The 26,472-nt window shown below is 42.0% G+C and overlaps 1 protein-coding gene across 5 annotated transcripts in view; it reads right to left on the reverse strand.

Moving 5' to 3' along the window:
* Positions 1 to 1,924: 1,924 nt before the first annotated feature.
* fam76b (family with sequence similarity 76 member B) overlaps positions 1,925 to 26,472 on the reverse strand; it is an 84,007-nt gene continuing 59,459 nt past the window's right edge. For 3 of the 5 annotated variants that reach the window (XM_048598258.1, XM_048598255.1, XM_048598253.1), the window contains 3 exons: positions 21,165 to 21,300; positions 20,716 to 20,817; positions 1,925 to 5,162 (listed from right to left, as the gene is read on the reverse strand). In XM_048598258.1, the coding sequence (XP_048454215.1) occupies positions 5,073 to 5,162; positions 20,716 to 20,817; positions 21,165 to 21,300 (328 nt within the window). In that variant the 3' untranslated portion in view covers positions 1,925 to 5,072. The remainder of the gene's footprint in view (positions 5,163 to 20,715; positions 20,818 to 21,164; positions 21,301 to 26,472) is intronic. The other 2 variants (XM_048598256.1, XM_048598254.1) reach the window with 1 other exon arrangement.

Below are 26,472 nucleotides of genomic sequence, written 5' to 3' on the forward strand. Positions count from 1 at the left end.
AAAGGCAACATGGTTTTGTGAAGGGAAGGTCGTGTCTCACTAACTTGGTTGAGTTTTTTGAGGAAGTGACGAAGATGATCGATCAGGGTAGGGCAGTGGATGTTGTCTACATGGACTTCAGTAAGGCCTTTGACAAGGTCCCTCATGACAGACTGATACAGAAGGTAAAGTTGAATGGGGCCAGAGGTGAGCTTGCAAGATGGATAAAAAACTGGCTCGGTCATAGAAGACAGAGGGTAGCAGTGGAAGGGTGCGTTTTCGAATGGAGTGCTGTGACTAGTGGCGTTCCTCAGGGATCAGTGTTGGGATCTTTGCTATTTGTAATTTATATATAAATGATTTGGAGGAAAATGTAACTGGTCTGATTAGTAAGTTTGCCGATGATACAAAAGGTTCGTGGAATTGCAGATGAGGACCATCAAAGGATACAGCTAGATATAGATCAGTTGGTGACTTGGGCAGATGGAGTTTAATCCAGAAAAAAGTGAGGTAATGAATTTTGGAAGGTCTAATCCAAATGGAAAATATACAGTAAATGACAGAACCCTTAACAGTACTGATAGGCAGAGGGATCTGGGTGTACAGGTACACAGGTCTCTGAAAGTGGCAACGCAGGTGGAAAAGGTAGCCAACAATGCATACGGCATGCTTGCCTTCATTGGCTGGGGCACTGAGTTTAAAAATTGGCAGGTAATGTCACAGCTTTATAGAACCTTAGTTAGGCCGCATTTGGAATATTGTGCTCAATTGTGGTTACTACACTACCAGAAGGATGTGGTGGCTTTGAAGAGGTTACAGAAAAGATTGACCAGGATGTTGCCTATTTGGAGGGCACTAGCTATGAGGAGAGGTTGGAGAAACTTGGGTTGTTCTTACTGGAACGACGGAGGTTGAGGGGTGACCTGATAGAGGTCTACAAGATTATGAAGGGCATGGACAGAGTGGACAGTCAGAAGCTTTTCCCCAGGGTGGAAGAGTCAGTTACCAGGGGCTATGGGTTTAAAGGTGCGAGGAGCAAAGTTTAAAGGTGATTTACGAGGCAAGCTTTTTTTTTTTTAAAAAACAGAAGGTGGTGGGTGCCTGGAGCTTGCTGCTGGGGGAGGTAGTGGAAGCAGATATGATAGTGACTTTTAAAGGGCGTCTTGACAAGTACATGAATAGGATGGGAATAGAAGGATACGGTCCCCAGAAGGGTAGGGGGTTTTAGTTGTGAGGGCAGCATGTTGGTGCAGGGTTGGAGGGCCAAAGGGCCTGTTCCTGTACTGTAATATTTTTGTTCTTTATTTTTGTATGTGCATTGGAAATTTGGAAAAGTTTTAGTTATGCAGTTAGCATACTCAAGTTGAATTAGCAATTCAACTTGACTACATTTTCCAATGGGCTAAATACAGTTTGGCTACAGTACAGAGATTTTCTTGTTACTGGGAAAACCTGATAACCTGAACTATACAACTAAGTACAATTGGGACAGTTTCGTGGTCTGATCAAATTTTCACACTTGTAAAGGCTCCAACGAATAGTAAAAAACTCTTTCAAGTGCACTCTTTCAGTGAGTCACAACAACAACATTCTAGATCTGCACTTGAAGCATGGGGTTTCACAGAATACAAGTAACATTGATGTAAATTTTATTCTGTAATTCAGCAATCGCTGCCACTAATAGTGTCTGTACTGAGATCAGTTGATGCAGCACAGACTAGGGATAAGACATGGGATATTTTGATTCTATTAGCTTTTCACTGGATAACTCATTAATCCATCATGTATCTGCGACAGTTACTTACAAACAAGTTTCAGAGCCCACATGGACAATTTATCAATTTAATCACAATTACCAGATTTGTTAAACAGTGACAGACTACTGCAGTACTTGGCACCTGAAATAGTGGGAAAAAGCGCCAAAAACAGCATTTGACATTAAATGCAAGGTATTTTAACAAGATTTATTTCAAACTGTCAAGATTTAGAAAACAAGTATAAAATTTCAGTTGACCAATATCTGGTTTATAGAATTCAGATTGCTCCTGTGTATAGTTACAAACTCTAATGAACGCATTCCAAGCATGTATACAGTTCCTCAATGAGGAAATACAAGAGGAGTTGAAAGATTTTAAAATACAACTAGCAGTTTTGACTTAAATCCTATTCCGTTAGAAATAACAATTTAATGAGTTTATACTTATGGTTACATAAAAATGAAGTACATAACAATTTTACCTCGCAGTTTCACCACTTGTACAGGAGACTTCTTTGCAAAACATAATAAAAAGCATAAGTCTATGCCTATTGTTGCAAGGATACATCCCAGACTATTTTACAACTTATAATTTTCAAGTAACAAATGAAGGTAAAAACAATATGAACAATATTAGAATCTTAAAATTCAAAACATGATTAAAATTCACCATCCAACTTTAAATACTGTGAAGTCTGAATTTTATGCACCCCAATTTACAAATTACGTTGTATACATATCCAAACAAGACTTACTGTAACAAAAAGGATACCATTTCCCCCCCAAAAAAAATCAACTAGAATTAGTTTGTGAAATAACATGGAATAACATGATTAAAATGTAGTTTCAAAACATTGAACCAATATGAAAAGAAAATTACAGCACTTATAAATAAGCAAACTGCTGCATTAGTAGAACATTATATACAAATAGTAATGTATTATTATAACTACAGAACATATGCCAAATTCCAGAATGACAAGGCACTGTTACTGGTAGAGGTCAATGACAATTTACACATGGTTATATATTCTGCCAATTTGGTAATAACAACTTTTGTAATATGTTCCTGTTTTCACACAAAATACAAATTGTTCTCATTAACTGGTTGGAAAATTATGTTTTTAAAATCAAGTGTAGATCGGCTCTAGAGGAGGTAATTCATAGACACAAGGGTTAACCATGTTTGTATCTGGAATAACATGCTAACAATCAAGAAAGTTGAAACAAAGAAGTTACAATTATTCTTCTGTAATAATTTTATAATGCCCCTTATGAAGAGTTATCTGCTAGAGGTTTTGAAGCCTGTTCATACAATTGCATGGTGACATTATCAAGTATTAAATGCATTAGCCTGAGATTGTACAGTCACCAAAAAAATTATACTTGACATTTTTATAGGATTTAAATGCATAGCTTTAAATGACCTACTCAACTTCATGCTGGTTGAGAATATTGGAAACAAAAGAAGGCCCTAGGTTAGAATCGTCAGAATGCAAGGCTCAGGTAGAATTTTTTAAAATGACAAATTGATTGGAATGCACACAAAACGCTGTACATAAAAATAACTTTTCTATAACTAGAAATAAAAGATTCTTTATACAAGCCTGTTAATTATCAAGCTGTTAAATGCACAAATATTACGCATCTGACCAATTGCTTTCTTTCTCCTCCAACATTGTTACCATACATCTCTCAAAAAACAATCTGGGACAATGCCAAATTTTTACTTGGGGATCATTAAACAAAAATGTATGAAATATTTAGAAAAGTTGAATAGGTTTTCCTAAAGAAATGAAATCAAATCATGCCAAAAGTTCAATAATTAAATACCTTGACCATTCCTTGTTATTTAATAGCACCTTTACATGAAAATCTAACCTTATTAAACGGCTAAGTATTTAATAACCAGACAAATTTATTTTTATATACAATTTGCATTTTTGCTTTATATAAATAGCTAAATTAAGAATAGTTTAGAGGACAGCTTGCCATATAAATATATGATATAGATTTGAGAACATGTTAATGTGTTATAGCCTTATTAATATAGGATCACGTTAACAATGATTGTGATTGCACAGGAAAAAATTATGCAATTTGAATTTCCATTTTTTCTTTTGTTTTACACAGCAATCATTTGTCTCTATCACTGTAAACTTAGCATATTTCTTTTAAAGGATGTAGAACAAGTTCATGCTAACTTATCTAAGGCACAACTCCAACTCTACCACATACATCAATGTCAAGGATTTCAACCAGTAAGTGAAAACTATATGTGCATATTAAAAATGTAAAAGAACATAAAATTTAATAACAGAACATTTAGTCAGGATTAACTCAATTTGCATTGTGATGCACATAAACAAAAGTAAAAGACAGCATGCTTTTTTGGATGGAGGTTGAAACAATTGTGATGTGCAGTAAGTGGAGTTGCTCTTCAATGAAAGGTAAGTGAAACCACCTGTATGCTCCCTATGGGAATATCTCACTTATCTCGTTATAGAATATGCATATTCTACACTATCCTTCAATCAATGTAACAATTTTTGCACATATGTAGAAACACACATGAATTAAGGTGAAAACAAGATGAAATATTGCTGAAAAGCAAGTTTTCCCACTCAAACATTTCTAATGTCAGTTAAATGTATCAGGAACATCAACTGTTTGGAATTCTACAGCATCTGAAAAATTGATTCCAAAGGCAAATTGGAGTCTTCAGTATACATTTTTTTATACATTCTATTGGCTGTGATTTGCATAAAGCATATATACTATTATATTCTTCCATAGACAAATTAAAGAAAGGCATTCACACCGCTCAAAATAGGAAATGTAATTTATATTTTACTTCTGAACTCAGTTACAAACAAATCCTTGCCCAGGTTACCATTAGAATTTCTTACAGGATTAGAGGAACACTTAAATCAGTAGGAATAATTTACCAGACCTCAGATTTTCTGTACGAATGTATTACAGTAAAACTAACACTTGCCATGTCAGAAAACGGGATGTTTAGATTTTTATTGCAAGGCAATTGAGCAATTTGCAGAAGGTTACAACAGATGAAAGCTTCATTTATTCATTTTCATTCACCTTCCCTTTTTAAACATTCAAATTCAAGATGGTAATAAAAAAAGTGATTCAACATCTTATGACATATCATTTATCTTCTGTGAAAAGCACAGTTTCTTATTGCTAGTTTAAAAAAATTAAATCTAACCACTTGGAAAACAATCGGGGTGCATTTTCTATACGAAAAGACTTCACAGTAACCTCTACTACCACGGCAGTATTTGCTTTTATTTTCATGATACACTTTTCAAGAAGCCCTTCAAGGAGACAACATAACATTTCCAGTCTTCTCTATCTTTTTACCCTTGGACAATGCTGCAACTTGTTTCAGCAATTCTCGATTTTTGGCCTATGGAAAAATTGTAACAATACAATTACCAGCTTAAACAGTATCTACTGAATTGTAGATAACGTGTACCACAATAACAAAAAAAAATTAGAGACGCTCTCAAAGAACTCACCTCTGCAATAACACATAATGGAACAATAACCTAAGTAAGCAGGTTCCCATCTACATCTGTGTGTAGTGGATATCCAAAACAATTGACTGGGGGGGTGTACAGTTGATAACTGATAATTAACTAAATGTGTTATTTTGTCTGCGAATACATATTTGAGAAGGAATCTAAGAATAATGACTATTTGGATAGGCCCTGAGTTGCAAATGGCTTTCATTCTGGAGTCCATTTGCAAACTGATTTGTATGCAGGTCAGAACACAATGCAGGACAATATGAAGTAGCTGCGTGCAAGTACATGAAACATTTGCAATGTGAATATTTAAAATTACACGTCTGTATGGCATCATGTTCTTAAGTACGAGTATTCACAAGGTGGATGTTCATAAATCGGGAACCACCCTGTGGCTTAATTATGAAAAGGGCAACATTGTTATATGCAGAAACTGTCCAGATCAGGTTTCTCAGTTCCCTACAGGTACAGATTGGTTTAAAGTAAGAGGATTTAGCTTAACATAAATGAGAAAAAAATAACAGCTGAAGTGATTAAGTAGTTAACAAATATGGTTTTTTTAAAATGTCTGAAAGGCATAGATTTTCACTGATTTGTTAATGAAGGGATGGTAAATGTTTTCCCATGTAGTTACAGCTCTCATCTATGCATTTTGAGCTCGAGGTTGCCACGAGGTATGGGCTATCCAGTGTAAAAAAATCTAACTCTAGCGTGCCAACCAATAATAAAAATGTCAGCGGGAGGAAGCTCATATGAAGCATAATCACCCTTCAAATAGCTTATTTCATTGGAAATATTTGTGACTCCATTTCTGTATTTCTGCAATCAATGACTTAAAATGCTCTCTGAAAAGCATTGTGCTTAAGTTTTCAAACTATTTCAAAGTAACAAAAACCATTGTTACCTTAGAAGCTGATCAAACATTTAATAACCATTACCACGATCTTTCAAAGATAACTGTACACATCAAACATAAGCATTTTTCAGTTTTCCCCAATGTGCAGCCTATTTGTCAGAAGTTTATAAAAGCCCTACAGTGTGGAAGCAGGGTGGAATCAAACCTGGGCCCCTGGTGCTATGAGGCAGCAGTGCTAACAACTGAGCCACCGCGCTACCTTTGAAAGATATGCCGGGCTATTTGCAATTACCCACTATCAGAAGCACCAAATCGATTATATATCTAGGCTTCTTCCCGATTTACATCCATCAACTAAATTGGTTGACAAAAACATATTTATGTTGTGCCTTTAATATAAAAAAGCCCAAAGAGCTGTACAAGACCACTGTAGTAAGAACAGTATTCAACCATTCAAACAGCTGACCATAAGCTCAGTCAAGGAGATCCAAAAGGAGCATTCCAGAGCTCAGGGAACTCATTTTGAGGTCCACCTGGCTGACCTCATTCCAATCACTACATTACTTAAAGCTGCAAACTTTAGAATTTATAACGAGAGTGCTTCTGCTCTCCTCCAGAGCCTTGGTATTTACTACTAAAGACAGAACCTGTTGACTTCTGTCACTGTGCTTATGCAGGAAAAGGGAAATCTGCTCAGTTATGTGGCCTCTGTGCCTCCATACTGAAAAGGTTGGGGACCAACAGAACATAGAACATAGAACAGTACAGCACAGTACAGGCCCTTCGGCCCACGATGTTGTGCCGAACTTTTACCCTAAACCAAAGGTCTTTCTAACCTCCACCGCTACCTTATACTATCATCCATATGCCTATCTAATAGCCGCCCAAATGCCCCGAATGAGGCCGACTCCACTACCCTCTCCGGCAATGCATTCCACGTCCCTACCACTCTGAGTAAAGAGCCTACCTCTGACGTCTCCCCTATATCTACCTCCTTTCACTTTAAAACTATGTCCCCTTGTAAAAGCTACCTTGACCCTAGGAAAAAGTCTCTGGCTGTCTACTCTATCTATACCTCTGATCATTTTGTCCACCTCTATCAAGTCACCTCTCATCCTTTGTCGTTCTAAAGAGAAAAGCCCTAGCTCTCTCAACCTTTCCTCGTAAGACCTTCCCTCCATTCCAGGCAACATCCTGGTAAATCTCCTCTGCACCTTTTCTAACCTTTCCAAATCTTTCCTGTAACGAGGTGACCAGAACTGGACACAATACTCCAAAACTCAATCCCTCTATTAATGAAAGCGAACACACCATACACCTTCTTAACAACTCTATCCACCTGGGTAGCAGCTCTCAGGGAACTGTGAACATGAACCCCAAGATCCCTCTGCTCCTCCACATTGCCAAGAATCTTTGCGTTAACCCTGTAATCTGCTTTCAAGTTTGTCCTTCCAAAATGAATCACCTCACACTTTTCAGGGTTAAACTCCATTTGTCACTTTTCAGCCCACCTCTGCATTCTATCAATGTCCCTTAGTAACCTAGAACAGCCCTCCGCACTGTCCACAACGTGACCCACCTTCGTATCGTCCGCGAACTTGCTAATCCACCCTTCCACTCCTTCATCCAGATCATTTACAAAAATCACAAATAGAAGAGGACCCAGAACAGATCCTTGTGGTACACCACTCGTAAATGAGCACCATGTTGAATATTTTCCATCCACTACCACCCATTGTCTTCTAAGGGTCAGCCAATTCTGAATCCAATCTGCCACATTTCCTCCCATCCCATGCCTCCTTACCTTCTGCACGAGCCTACCATGGGGAACCTTATCAAACGCCTTACTTAAATCCATGTAGACCACATCCACTGCTCCACCTTCATCCACGTGTTTGGCCACCTCTTCAAAGAATTCACTAAGGTTTGTGAGGCATGATCTACCCCTCACAAATCCATGCTGACTATCAGAAATCAAACTGTCTCTTTCCAAGTAATCATAAATCCTGTCTCTCAGAGCCCTTTCCCCAATAATTTGCCCACCACTGATGTAAGACTAACTGGCTTGTAATTTCCGGGGTTATCCCTATTGCCTTTTTTGAACAAGGGAATGACGTTTGCCTCTTTCCAATGTTCCGGCACTATACTCATGGACAGTGAGGACGAAAAGATCATCGCCAAAGGCCCTGCGATCTTGTCCCTTGCTTCCCATAGAATCCTTGGATAAATCCCATCAGGCCCGGGGGACTTATCTATCTTCAACTTCCTCCGAATTCCTAGCACATCTTCTTTACTAACATCAACCTCCTCTAGCCTTCCTGCCTGTTTCACAATGTCCTCCTCTACAACTAGGTCCCTCTCAGTTGTGAATACTGAAGAAAAGTGTTCATTAAGGACCTCTCCTATCTTTTTAGGCTCTGTGCACAAATTCCCTTTACAATCCTTGATCGGCCCTACCCTTTTTCTGGTCATTCTCTTGTTCTGCACATACGTGTAAAAAGCCTTGGGGTTTTCCTTGATCCGATCCGCCAAGGTTTTCTCATGCCCCCTTATAGCTCTCCTAAGTCCTTTCTTCAGCTCCTTCCTGGCTATCTTGTATCCCTCTAGAGCCTTTTCCGTTCCTCTTTTTCTAAACCTTACATAAGCCTCCTTCTTCCTCTTAACCAGTCGTTCGACCTCTCTCGAGAACCATGGCTCCCTCACTCGACCGCATCTTCTCTGCCTGCTAGGGACAAACATATCGAGCACATGCAGTATGCATTCCTTAAACAATCTCCACATTTCTGTGGTGCTCTTCCCTGACAGCATCTGTTTCCAATTTATGTTACCCAGTTCTTGCCTAACTGAATTGTAATTACCCTTCCCCCAATTGTAAACTTTACCCTGCCATATGTACCTATCCTTATCCATGACTATCGTGAAAGGAACAGAGTTATGATCGCTACCGCCAAAATGCTCTCCTACCAGCAAGTCTAACACTTGGCCCCGTTCGTTGCCAAGCACCAAATCCAAAGTGGCCTCTCCTCGTGTTGGTCTATCTACATACTGTGTCAGGAATCCTTCCTGAACGCACTGGACAAAATCCGCTCCATCTAAACTATTACAACTAAAATGTTTCCAATCAATATTTGGAAAGTTGAAGTCACCCATGACTACAACCTTGTGACTTCTGCACCTTTCCAGTATCTGCCTCCCAATCCGCTCCTCTACTTCTCTGCAACTATTAGGGGGTCTGTAAAAAAACCCCCAACAAAGTGACTGCTCCTTTCTTGTTCCTGACCTCAACCCAAACTGCCTCTGTAGACATATCATTCTCGAACTGCCTTTCAGTAGCTGCTATACTCGCCTTGACTAGCAATGCCACTCCCCGTCTCTTTTTCCACCCTCCCTATTTCTTTTAAAGCATCTAAATCCTGGAACTTCCAACAACCATTCCTGTCCCCGAGTTACCTAAGTTTCTGTAATGGCCATAACATCGTAGTTCCAAGTACCAACTCATGCTCCAAGTTCATCCGCTTTATTTCCGATACTTCTAGCATTGAAGTATACACACCTCAAACCATCTCAGTGTCCGCAATTACGCTACATCGACCGCATTTCTTTATTAACAACCTCACTCCCTGTTGTGTCTGTTGGAAGGCTGAATACCTCATCCTCTGAATTATAAATTCCCCACCCCCTGCCAAACTAGTTTAAACCATCCCGTACAGCTCTAGCAAACCTCCTTCTCAGGATATTTGTGCCCTTCCGGTTCAGTACAGCCCTTCCTTACTGTACAGGTCCCACGTTCCCCAGAATGTGCTCCAATTATCCACATAATGGAAGCCCTCCCTCCTACACCAGCCCTGTAGCCACGTGTTTAGCTGCACTCTCTCCCTGTTTCTTACCTCGTTATCACGTGGCACTGGTAGTAATCCAGAGATAACTACCCTGTTTGTCCTGGACTTCAGCTTCCAACCTAACTCCCTGTACTCATTTTTCACATTCTCAGTCCTTTTTCTATCTATGTTATTGGTACCGATGTGTACCATGACTACTGGTTGCTCACCATCCTCCTTAAGGATCTTGAAGACACGATCCGAGACATCACGGACCCTGGCACCCGGGAGGCAACGTACCATCCTTTCATCTCGTTCGCGTCCAAAGAACCGCCTGTCTGTGCCTCTAACTATTGAATCCCCCACTACAATTGCTCTCCTATTCTCCCCCCTTCCCTTCTTTGCCACAGGGTCAGGCTCAGTGACCTGTCCACTATGGCCTTCCCCTGGTAGGTCGTGCCCCCGCAACAGTATCCAAAACGGTACACTTATTATTGAGGGGAACAGCCACAGGGGATCCCTGCACTGTCTGCCTATTCCCTTTCCCCTTCCTGACAGTCACCCAGCTTTGTCCTGTAACTTGGGTGTGACCACCTCCCTGTAACTCCTATCTATCACCCCCTCAGCCTCCCGAATGATCCGGAGTTCATCCAGCTCCAGTTCTGGTTCCCTAAAACAGTTTTTGAGGAGCTGGAGTTGGGTGCACTTCTCGCAGGTGAAGTCAGAGGGGACACCAGCAGTGACCCTTACCTCCCACATCCTACAAGAGGAGCATGCAACTGCCCTAGCTTCCATTCCCTCTACTCTAGATTTCTAGAAGAAGGATGAAAAAAAAAAGCCTTACCTGACCGAACCTCCACACAGTCTTTTTTGGTTAGAAGAGGAGGACGGGTGGGAGACACTACACGTGTAGTGTTTCGGGTTTAGCCAATGCCCGAATTTATCTGTTTCTTCCTGGCTCGCGTTCCCTCCACACACCCGCCGCTGAAAACAAGAGGGCCACTTGCTGCACGAGGTAAGTTTTTATACAGGGAGAAACAAAAACCGCCTGACCTTCCCGTCGGCACTCTGGCTCGCGCTGCTGCCGCTGAAAACAATGCCTTGACACAACTATTTTCAGGGGCTTCATTACTAACTAGCCTTCAATCACAAGAAACCTCTAGGACTAAATGCTGGCAGTTGGTGGGTAAGGAAATCTAAATCTTTGTAGAAATCTAATTTTATTATAAGCAGCATTTAACAAAACTCCCAGTTTAAATTCTGAAGTTTGCAACCTTAAGTAAAGTTCTAATTAGGCATCTACTAGAAGTGCAGTTGGGCTTAGTTAATCAAGGAGGCAGCTGAAAGCAGTTCCTCTTGATTAGATCAGACAGGCCTTTTGTATTGGAGTATATAAACTATCCAATTTAGAGTGACTTAGTACTTGAGCATACCTTGCATTAGAGTGATAGGATTGGGTAATTACAAGAGGAAGGAAAAAGATATCTACCTTTCCTTTTGCTCTACCAAATTTTTCAGCTTTCAGGAAATGGTTCTTACTTTGCTGCTACAGAAGCTAGTTATTTGGTGAGTGTCTAGTGGCTAACATTTATTCTATTCTTAAACTTCAATATAGCATTTACAACTGGTGAAAAGGTTAATAAATGCACAAGAAGAAAACATAGTATTTTATTCAATCAAATAGTTAACTAGAACAACTTTAAGGTGAGAGAAAGAAAGGATAATGTGCCACAACAGTAGCGTGAGGAAGGTCAGGGATGCCAGTTCAGTCCAGGGCAAATGTTTGAAGTTTGAGCAGCTATGGCTGGTAATCTCTGGATTACCACTCAAGTCTCATGAAAAAAATCGGCACTGGGCAAATCAGATGAGACAGATGAATGCGTGCATCAGACTGGCACTGGAGGAGTGGGTTCCAGTTCATTTCGCATTGATACAAGTATTGGGGAAAAGAAGATCTGTATGAACCATTGGGATGATTGCCACCTGAACCATGTTGGGGTTGGTTTTCTTGCCAACTGCATACCTGAAGGAAATAGACAGGATTTTAAATGATTTATAAAATCCTTACAGTGCAGCAAGAGGCCATCATGTTTATACCAACGAAGAGCATTCCAAATGCAGGGTACGGGGATAAGGTAGGGGCTTGGGTCTGAGTGGAATGGTGTGGACTTGATGAGCCAAATAGCCTGCTTCCACACTGTAGGAATTCCATGATTCAATCGCAATAACCCCTGCATTTATTCTGGCTAATCCACCTGGTCTGCACATCCTTCTACACAATGGGGCAATTTAGCATGGCCAATTGACTTAACCTGCACATCTTTTGACCATGGGAGGAAGCTGGAGCACACGGCCCAAAGACACACGGACAAAAGGAAGGAGGTGCAAACTCCACACAGTCACCCTGGAATCAAACCCAGGTCCCTGGCGCTGCGAGGTAGCAGTACTAACCACTGTGCCACCGTGCTGCCCAAATTAGTGGGGGAAGGGATAAAATTTAGAAAGATGTAGTAGAGTCAAGGTCAAAGAGAAAGGTCTTAATAAAAGAAATTGTAGACAAATCTTGACAGGAGGGGAGAGAGAGAATAAATTTAACAATGAATGAAGAGACAAGAAGAAAAGGATAAAATAAATACTTGTATCTGAACACACAGCCTTCAAAACAAAATAGATGAACAGTGTGTGTGAATAAAAATATGCAACTATGATCTAATTGCCATTACAGACATACCTGCATGACGGCATGAATTGGAACCTACTGAAGGTTACTTATATTTAGTAAGGACATGAAGCTAGGAAAAGGTAGAGGTGTTGCGGTGTTATTTAATGGTGGTATTAGCACAACAGTGAGGATTGATCTAATTTCAGGAAACCAGAATGTCAAAACTGTTTGTGTAGAGATGAGAAATTATAAAGGGGAAAAAAAGTCACTTATGGAAGGGAGGTACAGGGTGAAGTAGAGAGAAAGGAACAATGGGAGAGCTTGTCACAAAGGCATAGTGATAATCACAGGAGATTTTAAATCAACATATGTAGACATATTTTGGAATACTGATGGCCTGGGGAAGTATTTGCACATGTAGTTGGGGAGGGATTCAACTAAAATGGCAGGTGGTGTGGGAACCTAGACAGGGAGGCAGAAGAGAGGGAAACAATGACAAAAGCAAAGACAGAATGGGAAATAAATACAGTGATAAGCAAGGAATTCAAGGGCAAGAATCAAACAGGACCACAATGCAAATGGGACTAAGAACGTTTACAAAGACAACACTTGTGGCTTTATATCGCAAATGCAGAGGATTCGCAATAAAGTGGATAAATTCATCAAGCAAATATCATGGGTATGATATAGTTGGGATTTCAGATGTGGCTGCAGAGTGACTGGGCATGGGAACTGAATATCCAGGGGTTTTTAGGAAGGACAGACAAAAAGGAAAAGGTAACTGGGTAGCATTGTCGTTGAAGAGGAAATTAACATAATAGTAAGGAAGGACAGTAGCTCTGGTGAAGTGGAATCTGTATTGATAGACCTTAGAAAACCAATGGGCAGAAAACCATAGTGGGAACTGTATACACGGAGGGGTAGTGTTGGGGAAGGCATTAAAGAGGCACAAGTAATAAAGGTACAGCTGTAATTATGGGTAACTTTAATCTACACGTAGATTGGGCGAATCCAACCAATAACAATGGGTTCAATACATTTAGGGACCAACTAAAGAACAGGCCATCCTAGACTTCATATTGTGTAGTGAAAAAGGAATAACTGGCAATCTAGCTATTCAAGACCTTCTGGGGAAACAGTGGCCATAATACAATAGAATTTTACATTAAGATAGAGTGCGACATAGTTAATTCAGAAACTAGGGTCCGAAATCTAAATAAAAAGCTAGCTACAATGATAAAGAGGCATAAGCCTTGTTGGGGAATCTTACTTACAGGGCCAATGGTGGATAGGCAATGGCAAACATTAAAAGAGCTGACAGAAGAATTGCAATAATTGTTCATTCCTATCCAGCATGAAAATAAAACAGGAAAAGTGGTCCAACCATGGGTAATAAAGGGAAATTAGGGACAGCATTAGATCCAAGGAAGAAGGATACAAATTAGCTACAAAACAAAAAGCAGATCAGAGGATTGGGAGCAGCTAAGAATTCAGCAAAGGAGGACAAAGGGATTGATTCAGGAGGAGAGAAGTCGTACAATGATAAGATTGAGATGAACATAAATTGATTATAGAAGCTTTTACAAATGGACTGCATCCTAGGATCTTAAAATAAGTGGCTAGTGAGAAAAACTGAAAACTGAAGCATTAGTTTCAACCTTTTTTTCCCCAGTTCATTTGTCGGATGTGGGTATCACTGACTGGTCTGATGGATTTATTGCCTGCCCCGAGTTGCCCTTGAGAAAGTGGTGGTGAGCTGCCTTCATGAACTGCTGCAGTCCAACTGTTGTGGGTTGACCACAATTCATTTTTCCCCTTTTAAAAACAAAATTTAAATAGATTACTGTGCAAGGACATAGTCTGAACTTTTTGTTCCTTTATTTTTCTAATTTATTACTATAATTTTGTACTTTTGAAGGTCTGTAATGCTGGACTTTTTATTTTCTTTTCCTAAGATTTTGTACTCAAGAACCTGTACTTAAGTACCATGGTATGTAAGGTGGTGCTCTAAGTAGCAACTTGAAAACTTTTCACTGTACTCATTTGAGTACGTGACAAAACTAATTCAATTCAATTCCATGTAATTTAGGGAGGAAATTCCAGGATTTTGATCAGCAATGTTTAGCATTCTATACAGACATGCTACAGTAGCATAGTGAAACGCAGACCAAAGTAAGGTTATAAAAGGTTTATTATCACAGCTCAATTTGAATCTGTTTGTAAACAGTTTCATTTAAATATGTCAAAACAAATATCTGAACGCGTTTGACCCAGCATCTGATTATATGCATTCATCCTATCTATGCCTCTTATGATTTTATACACCTCAATAAGGTCACCCCTCATTCTCTTAGGTTCCAAGGAACAAAGTCCTATCCTGGCCAACCACTCCCTATAACTCAGGCCTACTAGTCCTGTCAACATCCACGTAATTCATCTTTGCACACTTTCTAGTTTAACTGTCTTTCCTATAACAGGGTGGCCAAAACTGTACATAGTACTCCAAGTGCAGCCTCACCAATGACTTATTCAACTGTAACATAACATCCCAACTTCTACATTAAATGCTTCAATGGATGAAGGCCCACATGCTAAATGCCTTCTTCACCGCCCTGTCTACCAGTGATACCGCTTTCAACAAACAATGTACTTGTAACTCCTACGTCCCTCTGTTTCACAACACTCCTCAGGGCCTTACCATTTACTGTACAAGTCCTACCTTGGTTTGACTTTCCAAAGTGCGACACCTCACGTGTCTGTATTGAATTGCATTTGCCAATCCTCAGCCAACTTCTCCATCAGGTCAAGATCCTTTGTAATTTGTGATGACCTTCTTCGCTATCAATGATATCTCCTAATTTTGTACCATCCGCAAACTTACTAATCATGCGTTGTACTTTCATATCCAGATCATTTACGTAAATAACAGATAACAAAGGTCCCAGCACTGACCCCTGTGGCACACCATTAGTCACAGGTCTCCAGTCTGAGAAAAAATCTTCAGCGATCATCCTCTGCTTCCATCGATCCAGTTTCGAATCTCATTAGCTACTCTCCCTGGATCCCTGGACTTAACCTTCGTGACCAGCCTGTCGCATGGGACCTGGGTCAAAGGCCTTACTAAAATCCATATAGACAATATCCACTGCCCTACCTTCATCCATCCTCTTGCTTACCTCTTTGTAAAGCTCTAAAAGATTTGTCAGACATGACTTCCCGCGCACAAATCCATACTGACTATCCCCAATCAGACCTTGACTATCCAAATGTTGCTTGATCCTGTCCGTCAGTATCCTCTCCAATAACTTGCCTACCACCGATGTCAGGCTCACTGGCCTGTAGTCCCCGGCTTGTCTTTGCTACCTTTCGTAAACAGTGGAACAACATTAGCCACCATCCAGTCTTCTGGAACTTCACCAGTGGCTAAAGATTAAGCACAAATCTCTGCAAGGGCCTCTGCAATTTCTTCCCTAGACTCCCACAACATCCGAAGATGGGCTTGATCAGGCCTAAGGGATTTATCCATCTTAATACGCTTTAAGGCTGCAAACACCTCCTCTCTGGTAATGTGTATGTGGTCAAAAACATCTCCACTTGTTTCCCTTATTTCCTTAGCATCGATGATTTTCTCCTCAGTAGACACGGAGGAGAAATATTCATTAAAAATCTCTCCTGTCTCCTGTGGAGGATCTCCTGCTGACCTTTAAGGGGACCTATTCTCTCCCTAGCCATCTTCTTACTCTTAATATAACAATAGAACCTCTTAACCATCTTTAACCTTATCTGCCAGGTCAATGTTGTGCCCTCTTTCTGCTCTTCTGATTTCCCTTTGGAGTGTGCTCCTACACTCTATAGTCATCTAGGGATTCACTTGAGCTGATAGCTTAAACCCAATGTATGCCTTCATCTTTTTCCTGACCAGGGCCTCAATATCCCTCGTCAGCCAAGATCCCTAAACTTGTCAGCTTTTCCCTTCACCCTAACAGGGCATACTGGCCCTGGACTCTTGGTATCATCCTTTTAAAAGCCTTCCATTTGCCAGTCGATCCTTTTCCTTCAAACAGACTCACCCGATCAACCTCTGCTAGATCCTGCCTAATGGCCTCAAAATTGACCCTGCTCCAGTTTAGCACCATAACCTGTCGACCTCTCCTATCTTTTTCCATAACTATGCTAAAACTAAGAGAATTATGGTCACTGGACCCAAAGTGCTCTCCAACTGACACTTCAGTCGCTTGTCCAACCTAGTTTCCTAAGAGGAGGTCCAGTGTTGCAGCCTCCTGAGTAGGGCCCACTATATATTGATTTGGGAAACTTTCTTGGACACGTTTGACAAATTCCACCCTGTCCGGGCCTTTTACATTCTGCGTGGCCCAGTCAATATAGGGGAAATTAAAATCTCCAACAAATACTACTCTATTATTCCTACTGGCATCTACAATCTCTCTACACATCAACTCCTCTAGTACCCTCTGGCTATTTGGAGGTCTATAATACAGTCCCAACAGGGTGACCATCCCCTTCTTGGTTCTAAGTTGTAACTATATGGCCTCATTGGATGATGCCTTAAGAATATCCTCTCTAAGCACTGTTATGTCCTTCCTTATCAAAACGGCAACTCCCCCTCCTCACTTACTTGTACTTCTATCATGCTTGTAGCTTCTGTATCCTGGAACATTGAGCTGCCAGTCCTGCCCTTCTCTCAGCCATGTTTATGTTATGGCTATAACATTCCAGTCCCCAAAGCTAATCCATGCTCCGAGCTCATCTGCCTTACCAGTCAGGCCTTGTGCATTGAAATAAATGCACTTTAAACCAGAAGTCTTTTCCCTCCTATTATTGTGCCCCTGGCTATCCTGAATAGTAAACTTGCTCTCACTGGCTAATGTATTTTCCTCTGACTTCTTAATGGCCTTTCTCTTACCGAGAGTCCCACGCCCCTGCCAAAATAATTCAAACACTCCCAGGTAATACCAGCAAATCTCCCCACCAGGATATTGGACCCCCTCTGGTTCAAGTGCAACCTTTCCCTCTTGTACAGGTCACTTCTATCCCAAAAGAGATCCCAAAGATCCAAGAACTGAAAACCTTGACCCCTACATCAGCTCCTTAGCTACGCATTCATCTGGCCTACCTGTCTATTTCTAACCTCATTGGCACTGGGAGTAATCCATGGATCACTACCCTTGAGGTCCTGAGTTTTAACTTGTTCCCTAACTCCCTATGCTCATTTCGCAGGACCCCATCCCTTTGTCTACCTATTATTATTTGTACCAATGTGCACAATGATCTCTGGCTGTTCACCCTCCCCCTTCAGAATGTTCTGCAACTGCTCAGACACACCCTTGACTCTGGCACCTGGGAAGAAACACACCAGCCTGGTGTCTCTTTTGCAGCCACAGAATTTCCTATCTGTCCCCCTCACATTTCAGTCTCCTATCAGCATTGTTCTGTTTGACTGCGTCCTTTCCCTCTGAGCCTCAGAGCTGGTCACAGTGCGACTGACCTGACTGCTACTGCTAGGCCCTGAACGGTCATTCCCTGCACCCCAACACCACCCCACCCAACCGTATCCAAAACAGTAAACCTATTAGTGCAGTTCCCCTGTTCAAAATCTGTCTTCTCCCCCTTATCCCTTCTGGTGGTCACCCAGCTTTCTGCAGACTGCACCTTACGAGTGACCACTTCATTATCGCTCTTATCAATGATGTTCTCTGTACCACGGATGATCCTAAGTGCATTCAGCTCCAGTTCCAGTTCCCTAATGCAGTCTGTCAGGAGCTGCATCCAGGTGCACTTCTCACAGGTGTAGTCACCATGGACACTGGAAGTCTCCCTGATCTCCCACATCTTGCAAGAGGAGCATGCCACTGTTCTAACTGCCATCCCTACTGCCTTCAGTCTATACAGAAAGTAGAGTTAAAGAGCCTTTACCTGCTTTTACCTGTACCCCTGCTCACCCTCATGCCGAAACCTCTCGAGCAACGGACTTAGCACTTCTACTCTAACGCTGGACCGCTCTTTTAATGGCTGCTCCCTTGTACAACTTTACATTGCTAGTCATCAACCTCACAGGGCATTTTTTTGGTCAGAGGAGGAGGAGGAATGGTGCGAAATACCAATGTAGGATTTCAGGTTTAACCACAACTTGACACCAGGTTCTCTCTGATTGCTGTACAGTTGTGATAACTGTGGCAGTGTCTCCCAGAATTCTGCTGTGATGACTCAGCCACTGTGTGATTCCAGTTTCTTCCCTCAGTCCAAAGATGTGAGGTTAGGTTGATTGGCCATGTTAAACTCCCTATGGTGTCCAGGGATGTGTAGGTAAAGTTGATTAGCCATGGGAAATGTAGGGATAGGGTAGGGTTGAGATGCTCTTCGGAGGAAGTTGTTGACTTAATGGGCCAGTGTGGACTCAATAGGCCGAATGGCCTGCTTCCACACTGTAGGGATTCTATGTAAGAAGAGGGCATCGAGGCCTCAAAGGAATATAGATAAATCAGTGGGCAAGGATCTGGCAAAGAAAATGTTGGGGTAGAGATGAAATTGTCACTTGTTGCCAAAATGGACAAAGAAGCAAAATATCTAACTAGTGAGAGATTGCAGAGCTCAGAATTGGAGGGGGATCAGGGTGTCCGAGTCCATGAATCATGAAAGGTTAACGTAACAAGTAATTAGCAAAGTTAATAGTAGTCATAGTTTATTGTAAGGGGAACCAAATCAAAAGTAGATTATACTTCAGATATACAGGGCACTGATGGGATTACATCAGTAGTACTGTGCATAGCATCGGTGACATTATTTAAAGAAGGATGCAGATGCATTGAAGCAGTCAAGAAGTTTACGATATCAGTACCTGGTATGGATGGATTGTCTGAGGAGGGAAGATTGGACAGGCTCAGGTTGTATCTGCTGGAGTTTAGTTAAAAAAGATGCAACTCAATAGAAACCTAAAGATCCTGAAGGTTCCTGACAGGTTGGAGAGAATTTACCTGAAGACTCGAAGCTGCAGACTCGTTGAGAAAGAGGCCAACACAAAAGCAAATATACCACAGATATTAGAGCCCTGAAATAAAAGTAAAACCTAAAAATAAGAGGAAATATACAGTTCTTGTTTCATCTATAGATAGAGAAACTGAGTTATATTTTAGGTCAGCGATTTTCCACCAGTGTTCTGAAGGGTCACAGACCAGAAATTCAAACTCTCTCTCCAAAGATGCCATCCAATATGTTGTGTACTTCCAGCACTTCTTATTTTTGAGGTAGGAGGCTATAAAAGGTAGAAACATGATTGATGCTGAATGCTTCAAAAAGGAGGCCAACAGTTGGACCTAGTTCTCCTGTACCCTTTTTTCTACATAATGAGATAATACAGCAAGCTCCATGATTTCAACCTTTCAAATTCTTCTTGATCCCAGAACAGCCTCTCTGGAGATGTTCAGTAATTGAAGGTGCTCCTGTGCTCACAAAACTTCTCTTTCAAACCACACCTTATGGCATCACAATACTGGAATACACTATGGAAACGACCTTCAGCCCTGCCATCCTACCTCTGTTAGGCCCTTTTCCATTTAACAAGCCTCGCCTCTTCAGACATGATTTGGAATCACACTTTACAATATTGGCTTGTAAATATCAGCAAAGGCAGTTGTAAGTGGAAACACTGAAGTAAACATTGAAATAAAAATGACTGCGGCTTAAGTGGTTTGCTTTAGTCACTCATTTCACTTAGATGCCCAAATCCACTATTTCAAACTGAAATATGCAGTTATTCTTTCAACACTAAGAGTTTAGAAGTATTTTATTTTACTGCAAATTTATCAGTACATATACAACTAAACAAGCTTTTAATCTTAAAAAAAAACTTCCCCAAAAAAATTAAATGTTTTACAGCAAGTATGAAATTAATAAACATCTCTGGATCAGAAAGCTAGCATGTAGCAATATGACATTTTATTCCAGGCAACACAAACCATGTCAAATAAACACTGGATTATTAGAGTTTAAAAATTGAGATATTAGTTAACTAAATTCTCTCGTCAGGTTAAAATCAGGGAACAGAACAAAATTAAAAATATTGAAATATGGGAAAATACCTGTAGCTGTTCCACTGCATCTTTGTGTGCTTTTTCCATGTTGTTCATTTTTGCTCTAAGATTAGATTCCTGGTACTGAAAATCTGCCTTCAACTCAGTCAGCTTTGATTGGAAAAAAAAGCAGCATTTGAATACTGAAACCCCAGTTTATTTCACAGAACGTTACATATTGTTTAAACGTTACTTTTCCTAATTTCTTTCCCTGAAGAAATTATATGGTACATTGTATAAAAGATATTCTAGTACAAGTCAATGTTTGAAATCACAGAGCAATACATTTCACATCATACCATATACGTAAGCTTTCCAGTTAGAAGCATAAGACAGCAATTTGAACATGATTAAAGGCTTTCTTGATCCTCCCTAACCCACAAATACAAGGGCAAAAAAGCACCAGCAATGCTGCCTATCAACTAGAAATGGACTGTACCTGTTAGCATTTAATCTACCTTTTTATCTCTTTCCAAGATAGTCTGTTCTTTCTGCTGCAGAAGCCTTTTCAAAGACATCACTTCTTCCTTTAATTGGTTGATAATAACAAAGTTGTCTGTCCCACCAGAATCCATTGACTGGGTTAATGAACTGCTAGTAAGAAAAAAGTCACTTAATATAAAATTAAAATCACAATTTTCTAAAACCTTGATTTTACTTTAAGATGCCAGGCTGCCTTCGTTTTACAACATGCTTCAATGAGCCAAGAGGCTGTGTGCTGAAACTGCACTCTAGCACATCAGCTTGCAATTGAGATCAAGGCTTTAATCTAGTAGGGAGGGACTGTTAAAAGATGAAAACTTCAATCGAAACCTTAAACAGAACCCTTCTCTGTACTAAAAGTCATTCATAAATTCATAACAATACTCCAAATAGATAATAATCAGATCACCAAGCTCCCCCAACTAGCACAAGTAAGTCTAGTTTTAGTCAGCACGTGACTAGGTAAATGGAGAAAAAGCAAAGATTTTAAAAGAAAACCCAATCGTTGGACCAAAAAATGTTTCACCTTTGGCATCTCTCTGATCCTTTCTACAGAAACTTGTTTCTCCAAATATTCAGACTTTTCATCTCACTGGGATTGCAGAACAGCTTAGGTGTTGACAAGGCTTACATGAATGTCAGAATGGCAGAGTGTGAGATAGACGATAGTTACAGGAAGGTGGTCACACCACTGGTTGAGTCAGGGTGACTGCCAGGAGATGCAGGCAGGTAGTGCCGGAGTCTCCTGTGGCTATTCCCCTCTCTAACAGGTATACTGTTTTGGATACTGTTAAGGGGTGATAGCTTCTCAGGAGAATATAACAGCAGCAGCCAAACCTGTGGCACAAGAACTAGCTCTGCTGTAGAGCAGTATCGGGCAAGATTCAAGTGAGCAATAGTGGTTGAAGACTTGCTAGTTAGGGGCACAGACAGGCATTTCTGTGGCCACGTTGGAGACTCCAGGATGGTGTGTTGCCTCCCTGGTGCCAGGGTTAAGGACATCTGTGAGTGGTTGCATAAAATTCTTAAGGGAAGGATGAGCAGTTGTGCACATTGGTACCAATAACATAAGTAGAAAGATGGAGGAGGTCCTATGGAGTGAGTACACGGAGTTAGCAAAGAGGCTGAAAAGCAGGACCTTGAGGGTAGTAATCTCTGGATTACTATCAATACCATGTGCTAGTGAAGTAAGGAACATAAAGATTCCCTTATATGAATGTGTGGCTAAGGAGCTGGTGCAGGGGGAAGGGTTTCAGGATTCTTGATCATTGGGACCTCTTCTGGGGCAGGAGGACTTGTACAAGAAGGATGGGTTGCGTTTAAACTGGAGGAGAACCAATATCCTTGCAGGGAGGCTTGCTTGTGCTACTTGGGAGGGTTTAAACTAAGGTGAAAGGGAGCTGGGAACCAGAGCAGCAGGTTAGTAAGTGGAGGGACTGAGGGGAAGGTACATGTTAGGACGAGTTAATCAGAAAGGAAGAACAGGCAGAGACAGGTAAATGAACACAATGGTTCTAATGGGCTGAAGTGTATTTATTTCAATGCAAGGAGTATTATAAGCAAGATAGATGACCTTAAAGCCTGGATCAGAATATAGGACTATGATGTTGTGGTCATTACAGAGACTTGGTTGAGAGGAGGACAGGACTGGCTGCTCAACGTTCTAGGGTTTCATTGTTGGAGATAGAGAGGAAGGTAAAAGAAGTGTAGAAGATGCATTACTGATCAGGTAGAATGTCACATCTGCACTCAGGACATTCTGCAGGGCTCATTCACTGAGGCAATATGGGTCCAGCTCAAAAATAAGATGGGTACAATCTCTCTGATGGGACTATACTGTAGTTCCCCCAACAGCTACGAGATATAGAGGAACAAATATGTAGGTACATTATAGAAAGATGCAATAACAACAGTCATCATAGCGGGGGGGGTGTCTAACTTCCCCAATGCTGACTGGGACTCCCTTAGAGCAAGAGGATTAGATGGGTCAGAATTTAAGTTCATCCAAGAGGGTTTCTTAAAATACTATGCAGATAGTCCAACTAGAGGAGGGGCCATACTGGACCTTGTACTGGCTAATGAGGCTGTCCAGGTGACTAACATTTCAGTGCACGAGCATTTTGGAAACAATGATCATAACTCCTTTAAGTTTTAAGATAGCTACGAATAAGGACAAGTCAGGACCTTGTGGCAAGGTACTAAATTGGGGGAAGGGCAAATTACGTCAGTATTAGGCAAGAGCCTGGGAGTGTTAATTGGAAAGAGCTGTTATCAGGCAAGTCCAGATTTCACATGTGAGAATTGTTTAAAGATCTGCTGATGAGAGTTCAGGACTGGCAGGTACCATTAAAGGGAGGACAAGAATGGCAAGGTAAGGGACGTTTGGAAAGCAAGGGAGCTTGTGAATTTAGTCAAAACGAAAAAAAAGTTTAGGAAGCTAAAATCGGACAGGGCCCATGAGAAATACAAAGAAAGCAGAAAAGAACTCAAGCAGGGACTTGGCAGAGCAAGAAGGGGCCATGAAATGACCCTTGACAAGTAAGGCTAAAGAGAATCCCAAGGCATTCTATACATACATTAAAAACAGGAGGGTAACTAGGGAAAAGGTAGGGCCATTCAAGGATAAAGAAGGGAACTTGTGCTTAGAGGCAGGATGTGGGCAAGATCCTAAATGAGTCCTTTGTGTGGGTATTCACCCAGAAGGATGTGAAGGGCAGTGAGATTTGTGTGGAGCATGCTAATATGCTAGGGCATTTTGAGATGAACAAAGAAGTGGTGTTGGGTCTCTCGAAGAGCATTAAGGTGGATAGGTCCCCAGGGCCCAATGGTATCTACCCCAGGCTATTGTGAGAGGCAAAAGAGGAGATTGCTGGGGCATTGACCAAGATCTTCATATCCTCGCTAGCCACTGGAGAGGTCCTGGAGGACTGGCGAGTAGCTAATGTTGTTCCTCTGTTCAAAAAAGGAAATAGGGATAATCCAGGAATCTAGACCGGTGAGGTCACATCAATGGTTGGGAAGCTACTGAAGAGAATTCTTGGGGGCAGGATTTACATGCATTTGGAAAAGCTTGGCCTAATTAGGGGCAATCAGCATGGCTGTGTGCAAGTTGGTCACGTCTTACTAACTTGATTGAAGTTTTGAGGAAGTAACAAAGGTGATCAATGAGGGTAGAGCAGAGGATGTTGTTTGGATGAATTTTACTAAGGTTTTCAATAAGGTCCCTCATGGTAAGCTCATCCAGAAGCTTAAGATGCATAAGATCCAAGGCAACTTGGCTGCGTGGATTCACAATTGGCCGGCCCATAAAAAGCAGAGTGATGGAAGGTTTCTTTCCAGGCTGGAGGCCCATGGCTAATGGTGCTCTGCAAGGATGTGTAGTGGGACCTCTGTTGTTTATGATATATATAAATGACTTGGATGAAAATGCAGATGGATGGGTTAGTAATTTTACAGACAATACAAAGATTGTTGAACACAGCAGGCCAGGCAGCATCAGAGGAGCAGGAAAGCTGACGTTTTGGGTCTGGACCCTTCTTCAGAAATGGCAGAGGGGAAGGGGGCTCTGAAATAAATAGAGGGGGAGGCGATGACAGAGGAGCAGATAGGTGGAGAGAAGACGGACAGGTCAAGGAGGCAGGGATGAAGCCAGTACAAGTGAGTGCGGGTAGGGAGTTGGGATGGGAGTTGGTCACTGAGGGGCGGGTAGGTGGGAGGGAAGACGGACAGGTCAAGAAGGCGGGGATGAGGCTAGTAGGTAGGAAGTGGGGGTGGGGGTGGGTGTTGGTCAGTGAGGTGGGAGGAGTGAATAGGCGGGAGAAAAGACAGACAGGCCAAGGAGGTGGGGAGGAGATGGGCTGGTCTTGGGATGAGGTTGGGGGGGTGGGGGGATTTTGAAGTTGTAAAGTCCGCATTTAGATCATTGGGCTGCAGGGTTCCCAGGCTGAATATGAAGTGTTGTTCCTCCAGCCTTCGGGTGGCATCGTTGTGGCACTGGAGAAGGCCCAGGATGAACGTGTCGTCCAAGGAGTGGGAGGGGGAGTTGAAGTGGTTCACGCCTGGGAGGCGTTGTCGTTTGTCACGAACCGAGCGTAGGTGCTCCACAAATCGGGCTCCAAGCCTCCGCTTGGTTTCCCCAATGTCGAGGACGCCACATCGGGAACAGTGGATACAATATACCACATTAGTGGATGTGCAGGTGAACATCTGTTTAATGTGGAAGGTTTTCTTGGGGCCTGGGATGGAGGTGAGGGGGGAGGTGTAGGGGCAGGTGTAGCACCTTCTGCAGTTGCAGGGAAATGTGCCGGGGGTGGTGGGGCTAGTGGGGAGTGTGGAGCGGACAAGGGAGTTACGGAGAGAGCGGTCACTCCGGAAGGCATACAAGGGTGGGGAGGGAAATATATGCTTGGTAGTGGGATCAGATTGCAGGTGGCGGAAGTGGCGGAGAATGATGCTTTGAATCCAGAGGTTGATGGGGTGATATGTGAAGGCAAGGGTAATTCTGTCTTCTTTGTTATTGCGGGGAGGGGGTGTGAGGGCCGAGGTGCGGGAAACGTGAGAGATGTGGTCGAGGGCGTTTTTCGACCACTGTGGAGGGGAAATTGCGGTCCTTGAAAAAATGAGGACATCTGGGATGTCCGGGAGTGGAATGCTTCATCTTGGGAGCAAATGCGGCGGAGGCAAAGGAATTGGGAACAGGTGGTTATCAGAGATGGAGACAGAGGTTCAGGAAGGAGAGAGAGGTATCACAGATGGTCCAGGTGAACTTATGGTTGGGGTGGAAGGTGTTTGTAAAGTGGATGAACTGTTCGAGTTCCTTGTGGGAGCACGAGGCGGCGCCGATACAGTCATCGATGTAACGGTGGAAGAGGTGGGGGATGGTGCCAGTGTAGTTGCGGAATAAGAACTGTTCCACATATGCTACAAAGAGGCAGGCATGGGTACCCATGGCCACCCCTTTTGTCTGTAGGAAGTGGGAAGAGTTGAAGGAGAAATTGTTAAAGGTAAGGATGAGTTCGTTTAGGCGGATAAGGGTGCCGGTGGAGGGGGACTGGTCAGGCCTGCGGGAGAGGAAGAAGCGGACAGCTTTTAGGCCAGCTGCATGGTGAATGCAAGTAGATAGGGACTGGACGTCCATGGTGAAGATGAGGTGTTGAGGGCCAGGGAATTGGAAGTTTTGGAGGAGGTTTTGTGGGTGGTGTCACGGACGTAGGCGGGGAGTTCCTGGGCCGGGGGGAGAAAATGGTGTCGAGAAAAGTGGAGATAAGTTCGGTGGGGCAGGAG

The sequence above is a fragment of the Rhincodon typus genome, chromosome 6 (assembly GCF_021869965.1).
Source record: "Rhincodon typus isolate 14 chromosome 6, sRhiTyp1.1, whole genome shotgun sequence".
Taxonomy (NCBI): Eukaryota; Metazoa; Chordata; class Chondrichthyes; order Orectolobiformes; family Rhincodontidae; genus Rhincodon; species Rhincodon typus.